This window comes from Haliaeetus albicilla, chromosome 22, assembly GCF_947461875.1.
Source record: "Haliaeetus albicilla chromosome 22, bHalAlb1.1, whole genome shotgun sequence".
NCBI lineage: Eukaryota > Metazoa > Chordata > Aves > Accipitriformes > Accipitridae > Haliaeetus > Haliaeetus albicilla.
The window spans coordinates 9,485,191-9,501,986 of record NC_091504.1 but is presented as its reverse complement, the minus strand read 5'-3'; the positions used below and the strand labels follow the sequence as shown (position 1 = coordinate 9,501,986).

At 44.4% G+C, this 16,796-nt stretch overlaps 1 protein-coding gene across 4 annotated transcripts in view; it reads right to left on the bottom strand.

Moving 5' to 3' along the window:
• Nucleotides 1-1,544: 1,544 nt before the first annotated feature.
• Nucleotides 1,545-16,796, bottom strand: part of SLX4 (SLX4 structure-specific endonuclease subunit) — a 33,184-nt gene continuing 17,932 nt past the window's right edge. For 3 of the 4 annotated variants that reach the window (XM_069809754.1, XM_069809753.1, XM_069809756.1), the window contains 8 exons: nucleotides 15,814-16,096; nucleotides 14,307-14,395; nucleotides 11,005-11,151; nucleotides 9,137-9,306; nucleotides 5,830-8,291; nucleotides 4,493-4,595; nucleotides 3,773-4,255; nucleotides 1,545-3,137 (listed from right to left, as the gene is read on the bottom strand). In XM_069809754.1, coding sequence (XP_069665855.1) covers nucleotides 2,783-3,137; nucleotides 3,773-4,255; nucleotides 4,493-4,595; nucleotides 5,830-8,291; nucleotides 9,137-9,306; nucleotides 11,005-11,151; nucleotides 14,307-14,395; nucleotides 15,814-16,096 — 4,092 coding nt within the window. In that variant the 3' untranslated portion in view covers nucleotides 1,545-2,782. The remainder of the gene's footprint in view (nucleotides 3,138-3,772; nucleotides 4,256-4,492; nucleotides 4,596-5,829; nucleotides 8,292-9,136; nucleotides 9,307-11,004; nucleotides 11,152-14,306; nucleotides 14,396-15,813; nucleotides 16,097-16,796) is intronic. The other variant, XM_069809755.1, reaches the window with a different exon arrangement.

Sequence of the window (16,796 nt, the reverse complement as noted above, 5' to 3'; positions counted from 1 at the left end):
GTAAGACAGAAGCTTTGTGCAATGCTAGTAACATATCTGCTCCTTTCTTTAACTTTAAAAAACCAACTAATTTCTTAGTTGAAAAGGTATTTTTTTTCTGAAGCCTTAGAAGTGTTAAAACAAACAGAAGTATCAAAATGTTTTTGATAGCTGTTACTACACAGTTGGAAATAAAAAATCATGACAATGTATTTTCCAAGACAAATGAGCCTGCATTAGGAAGGTATGAAAACACAGAAATACATACAAATTGAACTGTTTGGCAACACATTATCACTGGCAGATGGCAACACTAGTGTTAGCTGAGGGAGGCACGCTTTGCTTACGGATTAATGAAGCAGGCAAATGAATAATTGCTTTCAGATAATTTGCAATGTGTCACATATGTCCTTGTGGTCTTGAAGGCTGTAAAATATTTTAAATTATTTTCTCATCATCTGAGAAAAGTTTTAGAATTACAAGAGACATTTCATTTTGTCATCTTCTGCAACAAGGAAGCATTGAGGCAAGCCTCTGCAAAGCGGTCACCTCCAAACCCTGACAGCACAGACGTGATACTTAAAATCATCTTTCTGCACTAGGCAAAGACTGCCCAGTTGCAAGGTTTAAGGATGACAAAGGTAGGAGGATGGAGACTAAAATTCAGATTTTTTTCATAACATGCTAAACAGTTTTTTATGACACAATGCTATTTGAATGATTGTAATTTATATTCACTGAACTGTGACACTGCATTCATTGAAGATTAAGGTGTAATAAAGAATTGATTACAAAACCCTTGATCGTAAATATGTCTTACCTAAAAACAGAGCAAAAAAACTGGGAAGGGATTTTATTTATTTTCCCATATTAAGACTGGTAAGTAGGACGGAAGCTTTTTCCATGTATGAAGCGTGTACTTGAGAGAGAAATACACGGTACACTGAAGGAAACAACATTTCCTAGAATGCCACTTAAGGCAAGTCTTGTCCTTTTCAGGTAACAAAGTCATCTTCTGGCAGCTCTTGCACAAGAAGTTGGAGGAGGAAAAGTGATGTGACTACCAGGGAAGAAAACTGTCCCAAATTCCTTAAAATTCACCAGACATGGCAGAAGGCTTTGCTAGGAGGCCCCCCCACCATTATACATGCCACAGTGACACCTGACAGAGGAGGTTCATAAGTGGTCACCCAGTTCCCCTTCACCAGCAGCCCTCCCCTCTGAGGCCAGACTGGACCCTTCCCCACAGCCTGTCCTCCCGGCAGACCCCAACACCTTCCCCCCAAGTCTCCCTTACCTTTGGGCTGCACAGCCCAGATGAAGCAGGCAGCTCGTCTCTCTCCAGGCAGCCAATTAATCAACTGCTGCAGAGTGATCTCTCCCATTCCACCTCTCCTTGCTGCTGGGCGCCCGTGCCAACGCCTCTTCCTCCATTTCTCCGCTCAAGGTTTCAGCCAGTACAGGCACAGACTGCGGACTCTACTGCTCTCAACGAGACCCAACCTTGCCACTTAGAACCGCCCCCCAAGTCTATTGTAAGACACTGCTTTATAGTTTATCATTAGTACCTTACGAATTGTTTATTGTATATAATATAAATCAAATAAACCCAAAGATATACTGTATCAAAAATAGAAAAAATATTTATAAATATATAAATAAGTTTAGAAATCCAGCTTCTTTTTTTGAAGTGTTGCGAACATTTTGTTCAGTGAGACTCTTTGCAGACTCGGAACTACCACAACAGACAAAAGTCAGAAGATGTGAAAGTAAATGCCTAAAAGATGACAATTTAGGGTCCAAGACTACCCCAAGAGTCCCAGACAGTTTACAACCTAAGATCAGTCGAGTTTGGAAAGGATCAGAGAAGCGCATTTAGATCAGGTTATAAGAAGTGCTGAAGAGATCCAGTGGTCACTACAATACTGTCTTCTTAAAAACATCTCTGTCGAGGACATACTCAAGCTACACTGACAAGGTAAAACAGCACTCAGAAAATGGAGCAAATGGTATCCTTAACACAGATCCAGCATGCAAGTGAACATACACAACTGAATGTTCGAATCTAAAGGGCTTTCACATGACATCTGGTGTCAGAGGGCAATTTGGGAGCCATCACAAAGAGACTACAAAACCACCTCCACTGTTTTGCAGCCATTTAAGAAACACAGATTCAGGAGTTTTACCAGAGATTGCAAATTGAACCAGGGACAGAAGAAAGGCATTGGATTTCCACAATGCTCCCTGCCTTAACAATCAGCAGGGCAGATTGTATGCTGAAGAAATGAAGACAGAAGTCACTGGGGTCTAAACACTCAGTGCTTTACACAGGGGAAAGGGGACTGGTTTCTTGCAGGTGGCTTATTCTACTGAATACTGGAACTTGAAGGGTGAAGCGTTTCACAGCCCAAGGGCAGGGAAAAGGTCTTGGCAAGTGTCACTGGGGGAAGCACTTGCCTTTAAAAGCACCAACATGAAGAAAATTTGGGGACCTAAAACCTATTAGAAAAATAGAAAGAAAAGGCACAGGGGGAAAATTGGGGGGGAAAGAGGCTCCAGATGACCTGTGTGCTGAAGGCAGGACAGCAATTGGAGAAATTTGTGCAATTCGGAGCAGAGGGCTGGGAACGGGAGCTCAGTTCAGACCCATTCTCCAGTGTGTAATCTGGACAGCAGGCCACAAGGAGGAGCAGTGCACGCACTGATCACAGCACCACTGCTAGCACCAGCCTGGAATGGGGTTTCCAGCTTATCAGGAAGGCCTCCACGTACAAAATTTTCAGGATGGAGGAGTCGGCTCCATTCAGTACCGTCTCCTCTGTTTTTTGTTCCCTTTTCTTTTCTGTTCCTTCTCTTTCCGGGCTCCGGCCGTGGTAAATGTGATACAGTGAGCATCTAAAAAGTCAAGCAGCTTTGCCTTGGAAATTTTAATGCCATTCTGCTTCAGCTCTGCATGCAGCTCAGCCAGCTCAATTGGCTCATAAAAGAGAATCTTGTGGTACAGGGCTGTGTTTGAACGGATGTAGCACCTTACTGCCTCCAGCTTATCTTCTTCCCGAGCTGCTGCCTGAGATGCTGGAAGCTCCTGAGATGCTGAAAGCTCCTCTTCCTCCTCCTCAGATGCAAAAGCACAGGCTTCAAATCCATTCACGAAAGAACTAAAAGCAAGATCAAGAAGACCAGAGATGAAAGAAAAAAACAGGCCATCAAGGACAGGACCAGAGCTTCCCAAATCCCTGGTGGCCCAACCCCTGTGACTACCCCCTATAGCATCACAGATTCTCCAGTACCGGCACCCACAAAATGAGTGAAGCAGAACATGGCACATGTTCTGCAAAGTTCCCCACCCCAGCCAGGACAGCGCTGGTCCTGCTCACCCAGCCCTGGAGCTCTCTTGGCATTCCTTGCTCCTGACCCGTAGCACCTACTGCTGCCATACTTCAGCAGCCTCTACCGAGTACTGCTGTGTTGTCCTCTCCCTACTCTAGCTGCAGGTTCTCAGTCAACACTGAGTGTTCCTTGTCGCTCTAACTTTCAGAAATCAGGCATGCCAGATTTGGGCCTTGCCCACAGGCAGCCACAAGCACGTTTGTGTTCTGAGAATAGCTCACTGGGAATTAGACTAAAAAACCAAAGCCTATTTCTTTTGTAGGAGTGTGATGACCTTCAAATGACATGCCTGAGGTGGCAGGGCCACTGTAGGCCACACGGACACTCACCTCTGTTTGCCACATTCGTAGCTTATCTCTGTCCTGCACCATTGACTGTTTTGTTTAGTATTTTGTTGCCTTACCTCTGTGAACCAAAAGAGATGTCACTTCCATCCAGTGAAGAAACTGCAGACTCCTGAGATGCTGAGAGCATTGGTTCCTCACCATCAGCTGCCAGAGACCTTTTCTCTGGAGATACAGATGATCTTTTCTGCTCTTTGGCTCCTTCTGGGTCATGTGTCATTTTAGTTCCCTCCTTGGGTGCTGCACAGCCTGTTTCACGGGATCCAACAGAGTCATCATCAGCCCTCCCCACAGGGAGCACTGAAGAAGCCGTAGCAACCTGCTTCCTTTTGCCCACAGCCCTTGAGGCATTGGCACGCTTTCCACCTGCAGTCCGGTCTGCCTTTGACTGCTTAGAGCGTTTGGCGGGGGACTTCTGCATGGGAGGCTGGGAAGATGGGATTTCATCCTCAAAGTCAGAGTCTACGTCCCGGTGAGTATACTGGAATATCTCCTTCAGCTTCAACACCATCTGGCGTTTTGGGAGAGCACGAACTCCAAATCTGAAAGAGAAAGATGGGAGCTTGGGTTAAGATAATGCTGCACATTCCACTGTCACAGCTCTAGAAGAGGTTCAGGCCAGGAAGTCCAGTGGTCAGCTGGAAAAGTGTGACATGACCTCAAAAAACACTGACTGGACCTTCACCATGGTTTCACTTTCAGCCCAGGAGCTTGCTTTCACACTACCTGCCAGCAAGTTTCTGCTCATAAAGAGATGTACTCGTGGAGGTAATGCTAACCTGCTCAACTCCTTCTTCAGCTGTGGGGTCTCCATGATGGAGTAAGCTGGCATTGGCGTCATTGGAGTGCTGGGAGGCTTGTCGTTCTCCTGACGGGGAGGTTCTGCAGCAGGATGAAATTACCATGATCAGAATTAGTACAGAAAGGACTTAAATGGATGATATCTTCCCCTTTTACTAGCAGATATTCTAATATTACATAATGATTGTTTAAGTAGCACTACTTTCCTACAAGCTTTTTTAATTATTACTCAGCTTCATATTGGACAGAACAGACAACAGTTTTTTTTTTTTCCCTAAACTGGGATACTTGGTTTTTATTGACTTTAAATCAGAAAACAGCTTAAATTCAGACGTATTTCACATCTGAATATGAAGCCCATTCAGGGCTTTGTTACAACAGGCAACTTTTACAAGGCAGTTAAAAAAACATGTTTACTGAATTCTGTAAAGTGCTTCTTTTCCCAGGAAGGAAATTTCATAATAGGGACTTGATGCAGAAGAAACTGAGGAAGTCAAGCTTTTGGGTCCCAAGTTACATACTGATTTAATGATACCAATTTACTGATACTGTGAAGCACAGTCAGTCTTACGTGTCACGTTCTAAACACCCGTTCAACTAATCACTTAGTATGGCATAATGAATAATATATTTAACTAGATACTATGAGATCAAGTACTGGTCTTAGATGGAAGGAACCATGCAAGGATATGTGCAGGGCATGCACAGTCTGTTGCAAGGGCCCAGAACTAGCAAAGAGAAGGCAGCAAAAGACAGCAGTGCATCAGCAGAGCTTTGCAGGAAAGCATGCATGAAGCCTACGGATGGGCAGGGATAGGCACCCACTCCCAGCTACTCTCAATATGAGGAAACCCTCTGTGCCTGCACCACTGTGTTGCTTACCTAATGTCCTTGTGTATGTTAGCACAAGCATTGCTTCACAAATGCGTGAAAACCAAGACTGTACAGAGCACCCACTACTACAGGGAACAAATATCCACTGGCATGCAAACTGAAGGTTGTTTTTTTGTTCTGTTTTGGTTAGTTTTTTTTCTTCCAGGTACCCGTAAGCTTCTGCGAGGAGTACCATCACTATCAAAGAGCCAGTGTGAACGAAATACAAGCAGCTGCGCTCCAGGAATCCCACATTTAGATATGCTCTCTCCCACATCAGAAGATGACTGTACCTTCTTTGTGCTTGGCTCTGACAACTACTTCAGATCAGGAGGCCAAAAGACCATTTCAATGTATCAAGTGAACCACAGATGAGATGACCACTTAAAATTAAAACAATTTAACCTAGTCCAATAAATCTAGTATCAATACAAGCTCTCACCAGGAGTCTTTACAGGATCTGTCTGACGGGCACCTGTTGCAGCTGACAACCTCTGAGACAGAGGAAGCATCTCTGGAAATTCATCTTCCTCTTCTCCATTCCAGTCATCCCAGATTTTGGAGTTCAGGTAACTCGGTCTACTGCCTACTGATGAACATGCCTCAATAGGACTCTTTTCAATACAGAGCAAAGTTGTTCTTCTGCCAACAGGACTTCCTCGAAGAGGGGTACTGCCCTTAATTTCCTGTACATAGACTGGGCTCTCCCACTGGTCATACCAAGAGCCAGGTCTGGGGCTGCTGGCAGTGCTGGTCTTTGCACGGCTGACCTGGTTGGAGCCCTGGCTGTTACCTCTGACTGGGGACAGATATTCACCATGCCCGCACTCATCAACGGGGATTGGGGGCTCATCACAAAGCCAGACACTACTACTTAAAGAAGGCAGACTTATTTCCTTTTCACTGTCCTCTACCTCAACCACACTGGTATTTGTTTTATCTTCCAATGACTGCTCATGGCATGGAGGCACAGGTTTGGATAAAAATGAGATCTTGGCACACTTGCTTTTTATCTTGGTGTGGCCAGGGGAGAGGAGAACTGGATCCACTGGAGAAACTCGTGGGGAGTTCTCGGAAAATGATCCTGCTGCTGGGCTGCTGGAAGGGCTCCTTTCACTGACTGAGTTCTCCATAGGCAAATGTTTGTCTGACAATGTTGCTTCACAAACTTTTATTAAATTTCCAGTCATTTCATGGTTACTATTACTTGCTGTTAAGTTCTTTGTGCTGAGTTTAGATCCTGGACTCTTTAAAGAATTAATACTTGTGACCCGAGTCTGTGTTGAGAAACTTCTGCGTTTGCTCAGAACTGGTGTATCAGGCACTAGCCAGGAGCTGTTTGTACCCAAAGACATTTCGCAACCAAGCCTTTTTTCAGGGCTCAGGTTTGGACTCTGTTTGGTCTCCATACAAGCATCTATTTGTCTGCTGAGAGGCAATTCGGTGGATATCTCCACATCATTACTTATATGCACTGTATCTGTAATGCCACGTGAGACCCGGGTAGATCTCTGCTCCGTTTCAGTGACTGATGAGTTATGTTCAGGTTTTGCTATCTCAGGACCTTGTTCTACATTTGTACATTTCAGTTGCCCAGGGACTTCCATTTTCTTCAGAGCAGAGCCTGACTCTGGTGACTTCTTGTCTTCTTGTAACTCCATTTCATCATCAGAAGATAAAACAATAACATCACCCTCCTTGCTCCCCTGAGCTGCAGCATCCTGAGTTCTGATGACCAGTGATGACAACACTGGGACATAGGTATGCTTGTTTATATCAGTATGGGGAAGCTCTGCTGAAGAAATTGTGTTCTCATTTCTTGATGCAGTATCCAGCTCATTGGCTTTCTGAAAGTGTATTTCATCAGATGGGAATGATTTTTCCTTTTTGTTTTGCTTCGGTGTTGACACATGTTCTCTGGCAAACTTTCTCTCTGGTTTTGGAGATGCAGGTGAAGAGCCAACAGCAGGAAAAAGGGGCACATGAGGTTTGGGAGGAAGAGTCCCATAAAAACTGTTCCTATGTGGAGAGAGATCTTTTTGTGACTTGCTGTACAGAAGTGAATCATTAACATCAACATGTTTTTCACTAGGAGCCTTTCCTGATTCTTTGATAACTTCTTTCATTGGGGAAGGCTCACAATAATCTCCCTGAGTTGCAGAAAACAAGCGTTCATAACTTTCATTTATATTAGAATCACCGTGGAAGCTAGGGAACTGTTTTTCACAGTGGTCTGCCTTGCCATGAGAGACCTGAGACGACTTGGAATCCTTCACACCTTCACATCTCCTAACAGCCTCTCCTTCATGAGTGGTGGCACCATGGGATGCTACATCCCATTTTTGAGGTTCACTGTGGTGAGGCACAGAAGTGGTCTGTGGATCATTCACGTTCTTGCACCTATTTATATTCTGCATTTTCTCTTCTTGTGCAGACGAGTCACATTTAGATCTTTCCACATCATTGTCATCCCTCAAATCTTTGAAGCTGTTGCTTATTGAAGCAGATTTGGATCTCTTTACCTCTTCCTCCTCAGTTTGCTGGTTCGTACCTGGGGCTGCCTCAGTATCACTGCAGATGCTGCAGTCTGTTCCCTCGCTCACCTCTGTTTCACCTTGAGCCATCCTTCTCTGAGTTGCAGCAAACTCATAGATCTCCTCCAGCTCCTGCTCACCCACCCCACTGTCATCTTCCTTCTGGCATTCAGGGTTCAGCATAGCTACTTCTTCCTCATCTTCACCCACCCACACTGACTTCAAGAGGTCTTGGAAGTTCTCATCTCTGTCCTCACAGTCTTCATCATCCCTCACAGAGATAAGATCATCTTCTGAATCCACTCCAGAAGACACCTGACTCTCCCCAGTGTTGTTTTCACACTTTGCCATCAGGTCCCTCACACCAAACCTGCAAAGATATAATAGCAATGTTAGTATTTTCCTCCTCCAGTATTTCTTCACCATTTGGCTGCCTGATCACTCTTGTGAGCCTTGTAAACAATTTGCATGAGGATGCTTGTTTCCTAAGATGTACAAGATCCAGTATACTCCTAAAATTCGGAATTCCCTTTTCCAGGTGTAACTTACATGAAAACATCAGGCTTACTCTTCCTTTTTTATGTTTGAAACTAAACAGCTCTATGACTACACTAAACTCCCTTCACCACTTGCACTGGTGAGAGCCCCATGGAATGGCTGGGGATGGATAATGTCTGTCATGTGCAAGCTTCATGGCTTTTTGGAGTGACAGGGCACCTCTGTACATACATTTTGGCAATACCCAACCATCTCTCCCCCGTATCTCAGCAACTGCTCCTATTCCAAGCTCTTTACTTAGCGCATGCCTAGGATCATGACCGAGAGCATCACTGACACAACAGAGTTCTAAGCATCCAATACATTCTGCGAGTGTTGTTCAGATTAAGTGCACCACTAGCGCAATGCCTTGAGAATCACATATAGAAGATATGCTCATCATTGTCAACATCAGCTGTCAATACACATCCTGAGACAAAACTCTTGGCAAAAGTCACCTAAGCATATACCGAACATAGAAAATCTCACACAGATACAATCTGAAGAGAGGCTCATGGAAAAGATGAGGGTAGGATGTTCTTATGTGCAAGTTTTATTTAAGATGTAAGCAGAGGACTACGGAATTTGTAAGCCACTAAAACTGCAATGGAAGATATCAGGTTGGAGTCTGTGTGCCAGAAAGCATGAGGGGATCCAAAACATGCTCACAATACAAACCTGGCAGCCAGAGCCGCCACCTGGGGCAGCACCCCAGCAGAGATGTCAGCATCAGCAGCATAAAGGTATCGCAAGAATGCACACACCGCCTCTCCTGTCACGTCACTCAGCAGCACACGGCGTGTCTGAGCGTTCCCATCCTCCTCCACTAAGAATCCTTGGCTGTGAACCTGGGGTAAGAAGAAAGCAAACAAAGTCCGTTTGATAGTAAAGGAACAGCAACACCAACGTTCTTGTTCCTATCAGCTTACTCCTTTCATTCGTCAAAGTCTTACCCTTGGACCAGGACCTGATGCCTCAGAGGGAAGCTAAGATGAGCAGTTATGCAGAGCTTCATACGGAACAGGCCATTTCCTTCCAGACTCTACAGCTGTTAGCTTTGATAAAGTTTAACTACTCATTTTAGTCACACATATAAAAGATGGTGTTAGAGTTCTCCAGTTAGTTTTGGAATCAAATTACTTCCCAGAGGACAATTTCCACAGTTATGTACAGCTCTCTACAAGCGAGCTTCCTCTGTTCTGTTTTGAATTTACCTACCCTTGATGCACTGCCAAAACTCTAGTTCTCCTGGTGTCTCACAGGAAAAGAGACACCATACAAAATACTACTCCACTGAACTGGATCATTATCTGTGTGGGTCCAACTTGATCTCAGGTTTTGGTGAAAATGCATCCCCAGTTCAGCAAGGTCTTGCTTCCTTTGCAGCCAAATCCCATATTGCACTATCTGAAACCCTCTCCAAAGTTAGGGGATGCCATGCAACAGAAAACACAAGCTCCAAAGTAATCTCTGATTAATTACCGTCTCCTTGTTACCCAAAATCCTCAACAAAGACGAGCACCCCCTCACCTATACAGAAAATAAACATGAAATGGTGCTCTGCAGGTGGGGACTTACAGGAAAACAACCCTCTGCAGGCATCAAAAATACAGCATAGGGCCAGTCCCACAACTCCACCCACAGTGGATGGAAATACTGAAGCCAGGCAGAATTGCAGGGAAATAATAAGAGAACATGGCTAACCCAATAGTTCTTTAAAGTCCTTTGATTTGTGGGCACACACAAATTTGCTAATATTTGTGAAGATCCCTTAAAGAATTCATATTAAGAATGCTGTATGGCATATAAGAAATTGCTTCCCCTCCCCGAGCTTTCACGGACCCCTTAGAAATGGCCTGAGTAACCCTGGGTGGAAACTACTGCCAACATGCATGAGGATAAAACTAAACTTTCCAAAAGGGCAGCTTTAAAGAAAGCTCCCTTTGGCTGTATGGACTGGTGGCAGCTCTGTGAAAGAATAGAGTTCAAATGTTAGCCTCACTGCCTTTCACTGTCCTGACAGGAGGCTGCATAGGAGCAGGCTGGGAACTATTCAACCCAAAATGCTTCTGGGAACATAAGAACTACTTTACTAGCCTTGCAAAAGCACAGTTCAGTGCAGCTATCTCCAAAGCAACTGTGAGAGTGACAAAACCTCTGTGTAGGTTATTTTTAAGTACTTCCCAGAATCTTTCTACTCCATACTTAAGCTTCCCAGCCTGGGTGACAGGCAGGACACACCAAGAGGGACAAGGCAGTCTGCACTTGCACAGGTACAAAAATCCTAGGGCAAAAAGCACTTAGGAAGCTTCCTCCATTGCTCACAGGATCCTTGCCTCCACATAGTCTCCTCAGACAAAGTACCCCATTTTCCACCACTTTGTCAGGATTCTGGTTTCCTAAGCTGAAAAACCACTGCAGGTCCAGAGGCACTTGCCATTAGGCCAGCAGTGCTCTGTGCCAATTCTGTCCCATTAACTGATTGTAGGTGTGGGCAGTCTGGGCTTTCCTGAAGCAGAGGAAGAAAGTATGTCAGCAGTACTTACAACTTGAATAGCCTGTGGACACCGTGCATACAACACAAACATGTGGGCATAAAGGACTTCCCCACAGTCCACCTGGAACTGGACATCACTTAAGTGGGGATTGTTGACCATTGCACTGAAATCTTCAGCCAGCAACCTGAGAGAGGACTAGAACCCAGAAGGAACACAAAGACAGAAGTTACGTTACAGCTGTCAAACATTTCCCTGAAAAATAAGAAGGGAATAACCCAGTTTATCAGCATTGCTGTACTGTGGGCCCCAGTCTGGATACACTGCCTTTGCCTCCTGAAAATAATCATCAGCATCATCAACTTCAGGTCTTCCATACAACAAATAAGCAGACAAGTCTAACAGACGTTTCTGGCTTTGTTTTCCTTCACTTTTTCACAGTCTGGCAATTGTGAAGAAAGGGCAGTTGTGTTATATTCTACTGTACTTGTTCTGCCTTGTATTACAGCACATTATCACCATCAGATCTTCACCACACCATTTCCTGATGTGGTCTAGCCACTGCCTACAGCTGGCCTCTTGATCTACTGCCTTCCACCACATTTTTAGGAAACTGTAATTTCCACTTTGACAGACTTGAACTCAATTCACTATAATTACAGTAAGAGGAAAGAGGATGACTCAGGGATAGGGTAATGAGCCTTTCTTCTCCCGTTCACTGTTTGCCGATGACAGCTGAGAAGAGCAGCTCTGTAACAAGGGGCCCACATAGAATAAAATTAATGCAGGTATCTAGTTCAGAGGAGCTTGCATGCTTGTTACTGAAACCCCTTTTGAAAATTCCACTCTATTATAAAAAAAGAAACATAATTTCTATTATCGTTCTAGAACCCCCTGCTGGAATTTTGGGGAGGGCTTGTTGACTGAGCTACCTGTGACTGGTTACTGGTGATGGTAAGGTCAGGCCTGGGGCATGCTGCCAAAGACAGCAATGATGAACGCTCTGTTTCTGCTCTGGAGCTGCTCCCAGTACGAACCCACCCCAGGCAATCTTGTAAAGACTCAGATCCCTCTAGGCAAGTGTTGCACCTCTGGAAGTGGCCAGTGCTTCAGAGAAGTGTGAAATACCCTCAGCTCACAGTTGAGAGGCTGTCTGACTCTAAGTGGAAACCAGTTTATAGTTAACACACTAATCACTGACCTTGTGCTTTTCAAACCTACTGCAGAGTCAAGGAACTGCAAGTTTTATTACAGTGAACATCTGCATGAGATGCAGTTCCACCTGGAACAACACAGCTCTTTATTTTATTAGCAGGTTTCTACATTAGCCGTGGACTGTGGAAACCTAACCTTTCTACTTGCTCCAGCACATGTTTGCAGGCAGCCAACACTAATTAGCGCCAAAACAGCAGCACACACCGGAACACTTCTTCCAGGCCTTCATAGGTGGGCTAGAGAAGACTCTGCATGTCGTGGCAGTGGTGTGGACTGATCTCCAAGGGGAAGACAGGAAGCTCAGTCTGGAAACTAATCTGATGTTTCTTGCTTTCTTATTCTTGGCAGGTAGGATACCTGCAAGACAGTACCTCAGGAAGCCAGCAAACACAGACTCCTGATGCTACGTTCCAGGCAGCAAGCCCAGAACAGCTTTCCTGCCGATGCTAAAATTATGAATCAGGAACGGGAAAATTAAATAAGGCTAGAAACCTCCTGGCTGCACCATGCTCTGTGCAAAGCAAACAGACTGGTCTGAAGACAGTTCCGAGTGGGCACGTGCTCCTGTTGGAGAACACACCCAGACACTCTCTCGTACTGAGGAAGCCAGCTAGACTGGACTCCACGGATGTGACAAAGGTCTTAAGCATGGATGGGGGGATGTGTTACCAATGCAATGGATGTATTTGCTCTACATGGTTACACTCTGTCTGTGCTCATATAAAGCACAAATCTCTCCCACTGGCAATCCAACTCTTCAGCAACACTTCATTTGCTCAGGAAAACTATCATGGAATCAAACTAAATCTGAAAAAATGATCATACGGGTTTTGCTGATAGTAACTGAGTTTCACAGAACAGTTTCTGTATTGCTAAAGGCCTCTGGTTTAATAGACTGAGCAGCTTATAAAACAAGATGTTTTTTCCTGCTAAGGATTTTTTTTTTAATACCCCCAAAGAATATCTAGAGTTTCTGTAACAAGTAGTTGGGATGCTCATGTTTAGTGGATTACCACCTCAGAGAATTGTCTCCTTTTAGAATTCTCTTTAATTCTATTAGCACAGTATGAAAGTGCTTTCTCAAGACATCAAAATTTACCTGGCATCAAACGCTACTAGCTTTCATGGCATGATTACTTATTATCAAACCAAAGATAGTTAAGTTTCACCAAATAAAGTAGATGACCCTGGTAAGAAAATGAATTAGGTTTTTTTTATATGCACTTCAATTAAAGAAAACTGATTATAATCTGCGGGGGATTACGTATCCACTGGTGCATCTGCGGTAAGATGTGATCTACAGAACACTACTGGCCTGAAAAAAAAATAAAAAATCTGTGACTTACTAGCCTGTATTCTTCACCTAGTCACCATAGAGGGCACACTGATTTTCAAGCTAGATCGCCTGATATGTCTTCCCACAACTGAGGATTTTCTACACTAAACCTTTTAAAAGCTCCCATTAGCAGCACAAAAGTGGTCATCTTCCATGGACCTCACAGCATTCCACATCATCTATCAGGCTTTCACGCCAGATGAGAGAATTTAGTGCGAGGCAGCCAGTCCTTGCAAGAATTCTCTCTTCCACTGCAAGGCATGGTGTGGAGAGGAAGGTGACAGAGGAACAGCTCCATTCAGAACCATCTGAAGTAGCTGGGTGTGTGAGCCTGGAGGAAGCACCAGGCAGCTCTGTCTCTCCTGGGCTGCAGCCAGTTTTCTCTTGGATAGCCTGGGCATTAAAGCAGAGCACTGCCTAACATGGTGCAGCTGCATGCCTGCATCCCCCAAATACTCTTAGTGCTATGACATAACTCTTTAACCTGGTTCTCTTTATATAAACTGTGCACAGGTTGGCCTTATATTACCTGTCATTTTAAATCATCTCTCTCATCAGGTAGGACAAGTACTGAAAAATCCACAGGCCTGCTTATGGGCATCAATGAAATATCACCACATGTGCTGACCTCACCTGCACCCATGAAGATTCCTGAGCGACTGTGAACCTTAAGCACCTCTTTGTTTCTACGTAAAGGAATGCGAAATATTCCATACTTCTATGAATTGCACAAATGCAATAGCTTCTTTTTTACAGTGATAAACAAATGCAAAAAAAGTGGAAAAAAAGGGTTGTCCCTTACTCTTTTACAGCTGCTCTTCAGGAGGCTCTTCTCTTTGGATGGGGGCACAAAGCCACTATGTGGAATATCACTGGAAGTCAGTTCTTTTCCTCAAAGAAGAAAATGCACATCACAAATCACATACAACTTCTTTGTGAGACAGAGTGATGTAAGAACTCCTAGCAGGGTCCTTGCCATGACAGCTCCCTGAGACAGCTGCTATAACCAGCCTGACTGAGTTGAAGGCTCAGCCTCTCCCTCACGCCTTTATCAGAGGGTTTGGCTCTGGGCTGTGACAGGCTGTGGGTACTGAGTACCATTCAGCCACGAGCAGCCTCAATCTACTGCAGATCCGTGTGTGCCATAGTCATCCAGATGGAGGAACTGTGGAGTGCAGCATGCTTCTCTGCTTTCACGTCTCAGTTTTCCTCCAGTTGGAAAAAACTATGACACAGAGTGGGATGGGACATGCCACAGTCTCATCCTAGCAGACAAGCAGAATGTATCTTGGATCCGCATTTCAACCTAGACAAATTGCTGTGGGACCTAGTACTTACAGGCACAGGCAGCCAGTGAAATCAGTTTCACACAGCCTGAGCCCTGTGGTAGTCTACAGAGCACACAGAACAGGATGTGGAGCAACAGAAAGAATTAACGTCTTCAGAAACGGGTTCTGGTGCATTACTGTCTGCACAGTGTTTTTTCTCCACCTGGTCCAATTTACACACACAATATACATTTATGCGTGGAAATTATTTCCCTCACCCAGGAAGCTATATCTCCACTGAAATCCCAGGAGTAGTTTTATAGGACCAGGAACCATTTGCTGCAGTTTAGTAGGGAAAGCGAGGAATATTATACCCAAGTGAAAATGCAGACAGGTGAACTTAGCAACCATGTTCTCTTTCATAGGTGAGCAGGATACACTCAATATATTCTGAACAGCCAGGCCATTTTAAGGGATATCATTGACCTTGAAATGTGCAGCTGTGCACCACACGCAACTATGACTGCGGACATTAGAGAGTTGCCCATAGAGGAATTCTAGTGTTGTAATTTTTCTACTCTGGACAGGTCCAGATAAACTTCAGGTTTGTGTAACCAATGTACCAACATAAAATCATCCCTCTTGCACATCTCTCTTATCCAAGACCTGAAAAGACAGTGCACATAACAGAAAGACTGTCCAAATAGCAGGGATAAGGATTTTGTCCCAGCTGTTGAACATACCCAGGCTCCCACCAGGCAGAAAATACTTTGATATCTTTAAGGGAATTTTAAAATAAAATTTACTATCTGCTGCCCAGGAATTCTCTTAAACATTGGGATTTAGGAATCATTTCAGAAAAGTCAGCTTGATTGTATCTAAAGCTTACTGCAGAAAAATGTTCCCCCACAATATCACCTCTTGGATCAACATCAACATCCTGTGGGTGCTGTCATGGCTCTCCTAACTTTGCACAGCCCAAGTCTGGCTTTGTGTAGCTGAAGGGACTAGGGACAGGCTCACAAAGCTGCCAGAACTTACCTGGCTGCTCCGCTGCCTGAATGTGGTCAACATCAAGGTTCCACTGAGTAAGGGTAAGTCCTTCCCTGGCCAACTCAACTAGGTCCTGCAGGGTCTGAACATCCTTCTGGCTGTGAGATAACAACTGCCCATCTCCTTCAGGGCCTGACTTTGATTCATCAGAACTTTGGCCTCCAACCTCCGTGCAAGTGAGCTCATGAGAACTGAGGTGAGGCTGAATTTGCTGGGATACTTTTGGCTGATCAGATCCCACCGATGGCAGAAGGTTCTCTGGCTTATGATTCTGATCAAAAGAGGAGGAAAAGACGACACCAATAAATTAGGTCTTATTTTATGTATTTGCAGAGCTCAGAGTACAGTCTCTACTTCATACTTTTGAAACATCGATTACAGAGCGCTCCACAGGTACAGGGGCTTCCGAGGCAAAAGCTCTCTGCAGTTTTATGAAGGACACTCCAGAGATAAGACAGCTCTGAACAGAAGGAAGGAAACTACAACAGAAAATGCAGAAAAGGTGGTTTCTCCAGGAGCATGTCTGTGCAGACAATTGCCAAGCAGGGAGAGAGGATGGTGGAAATGCTCCCACTCCAACATCTAAATATTTCATTGTAGCTGGAGCGCCTGGCAACAGTCAGAGCTGAAGCTCTCCAGGTGCTTCTGTTCTGAGTTCTGAAATGCTTTTGCAGTTACATGTAACTAAATCAAACTTTCACCTTGGAGCTGATATTTTCCAGGTTTGGTCTCTGTTTCCCAATAAAAATAGTTTTGTTTGTTTATTTCTAAGTACAAATGGTTTAGCCATTTCTGTGAATGGAAAGAATCAGAGGGAAAACACACTCTTGCCATGATTTTAAAGGCCTTCCTACTTTTTATTTTTAAACTTCTCTGGCAGTTTTTGGCTTGAACAAAAGGTCAAAAATCTTCATAGAATGCAGTCCCTCCAGTGAAAAACTCTGGGCTTTGACTAGGGAAGAAATATTAAA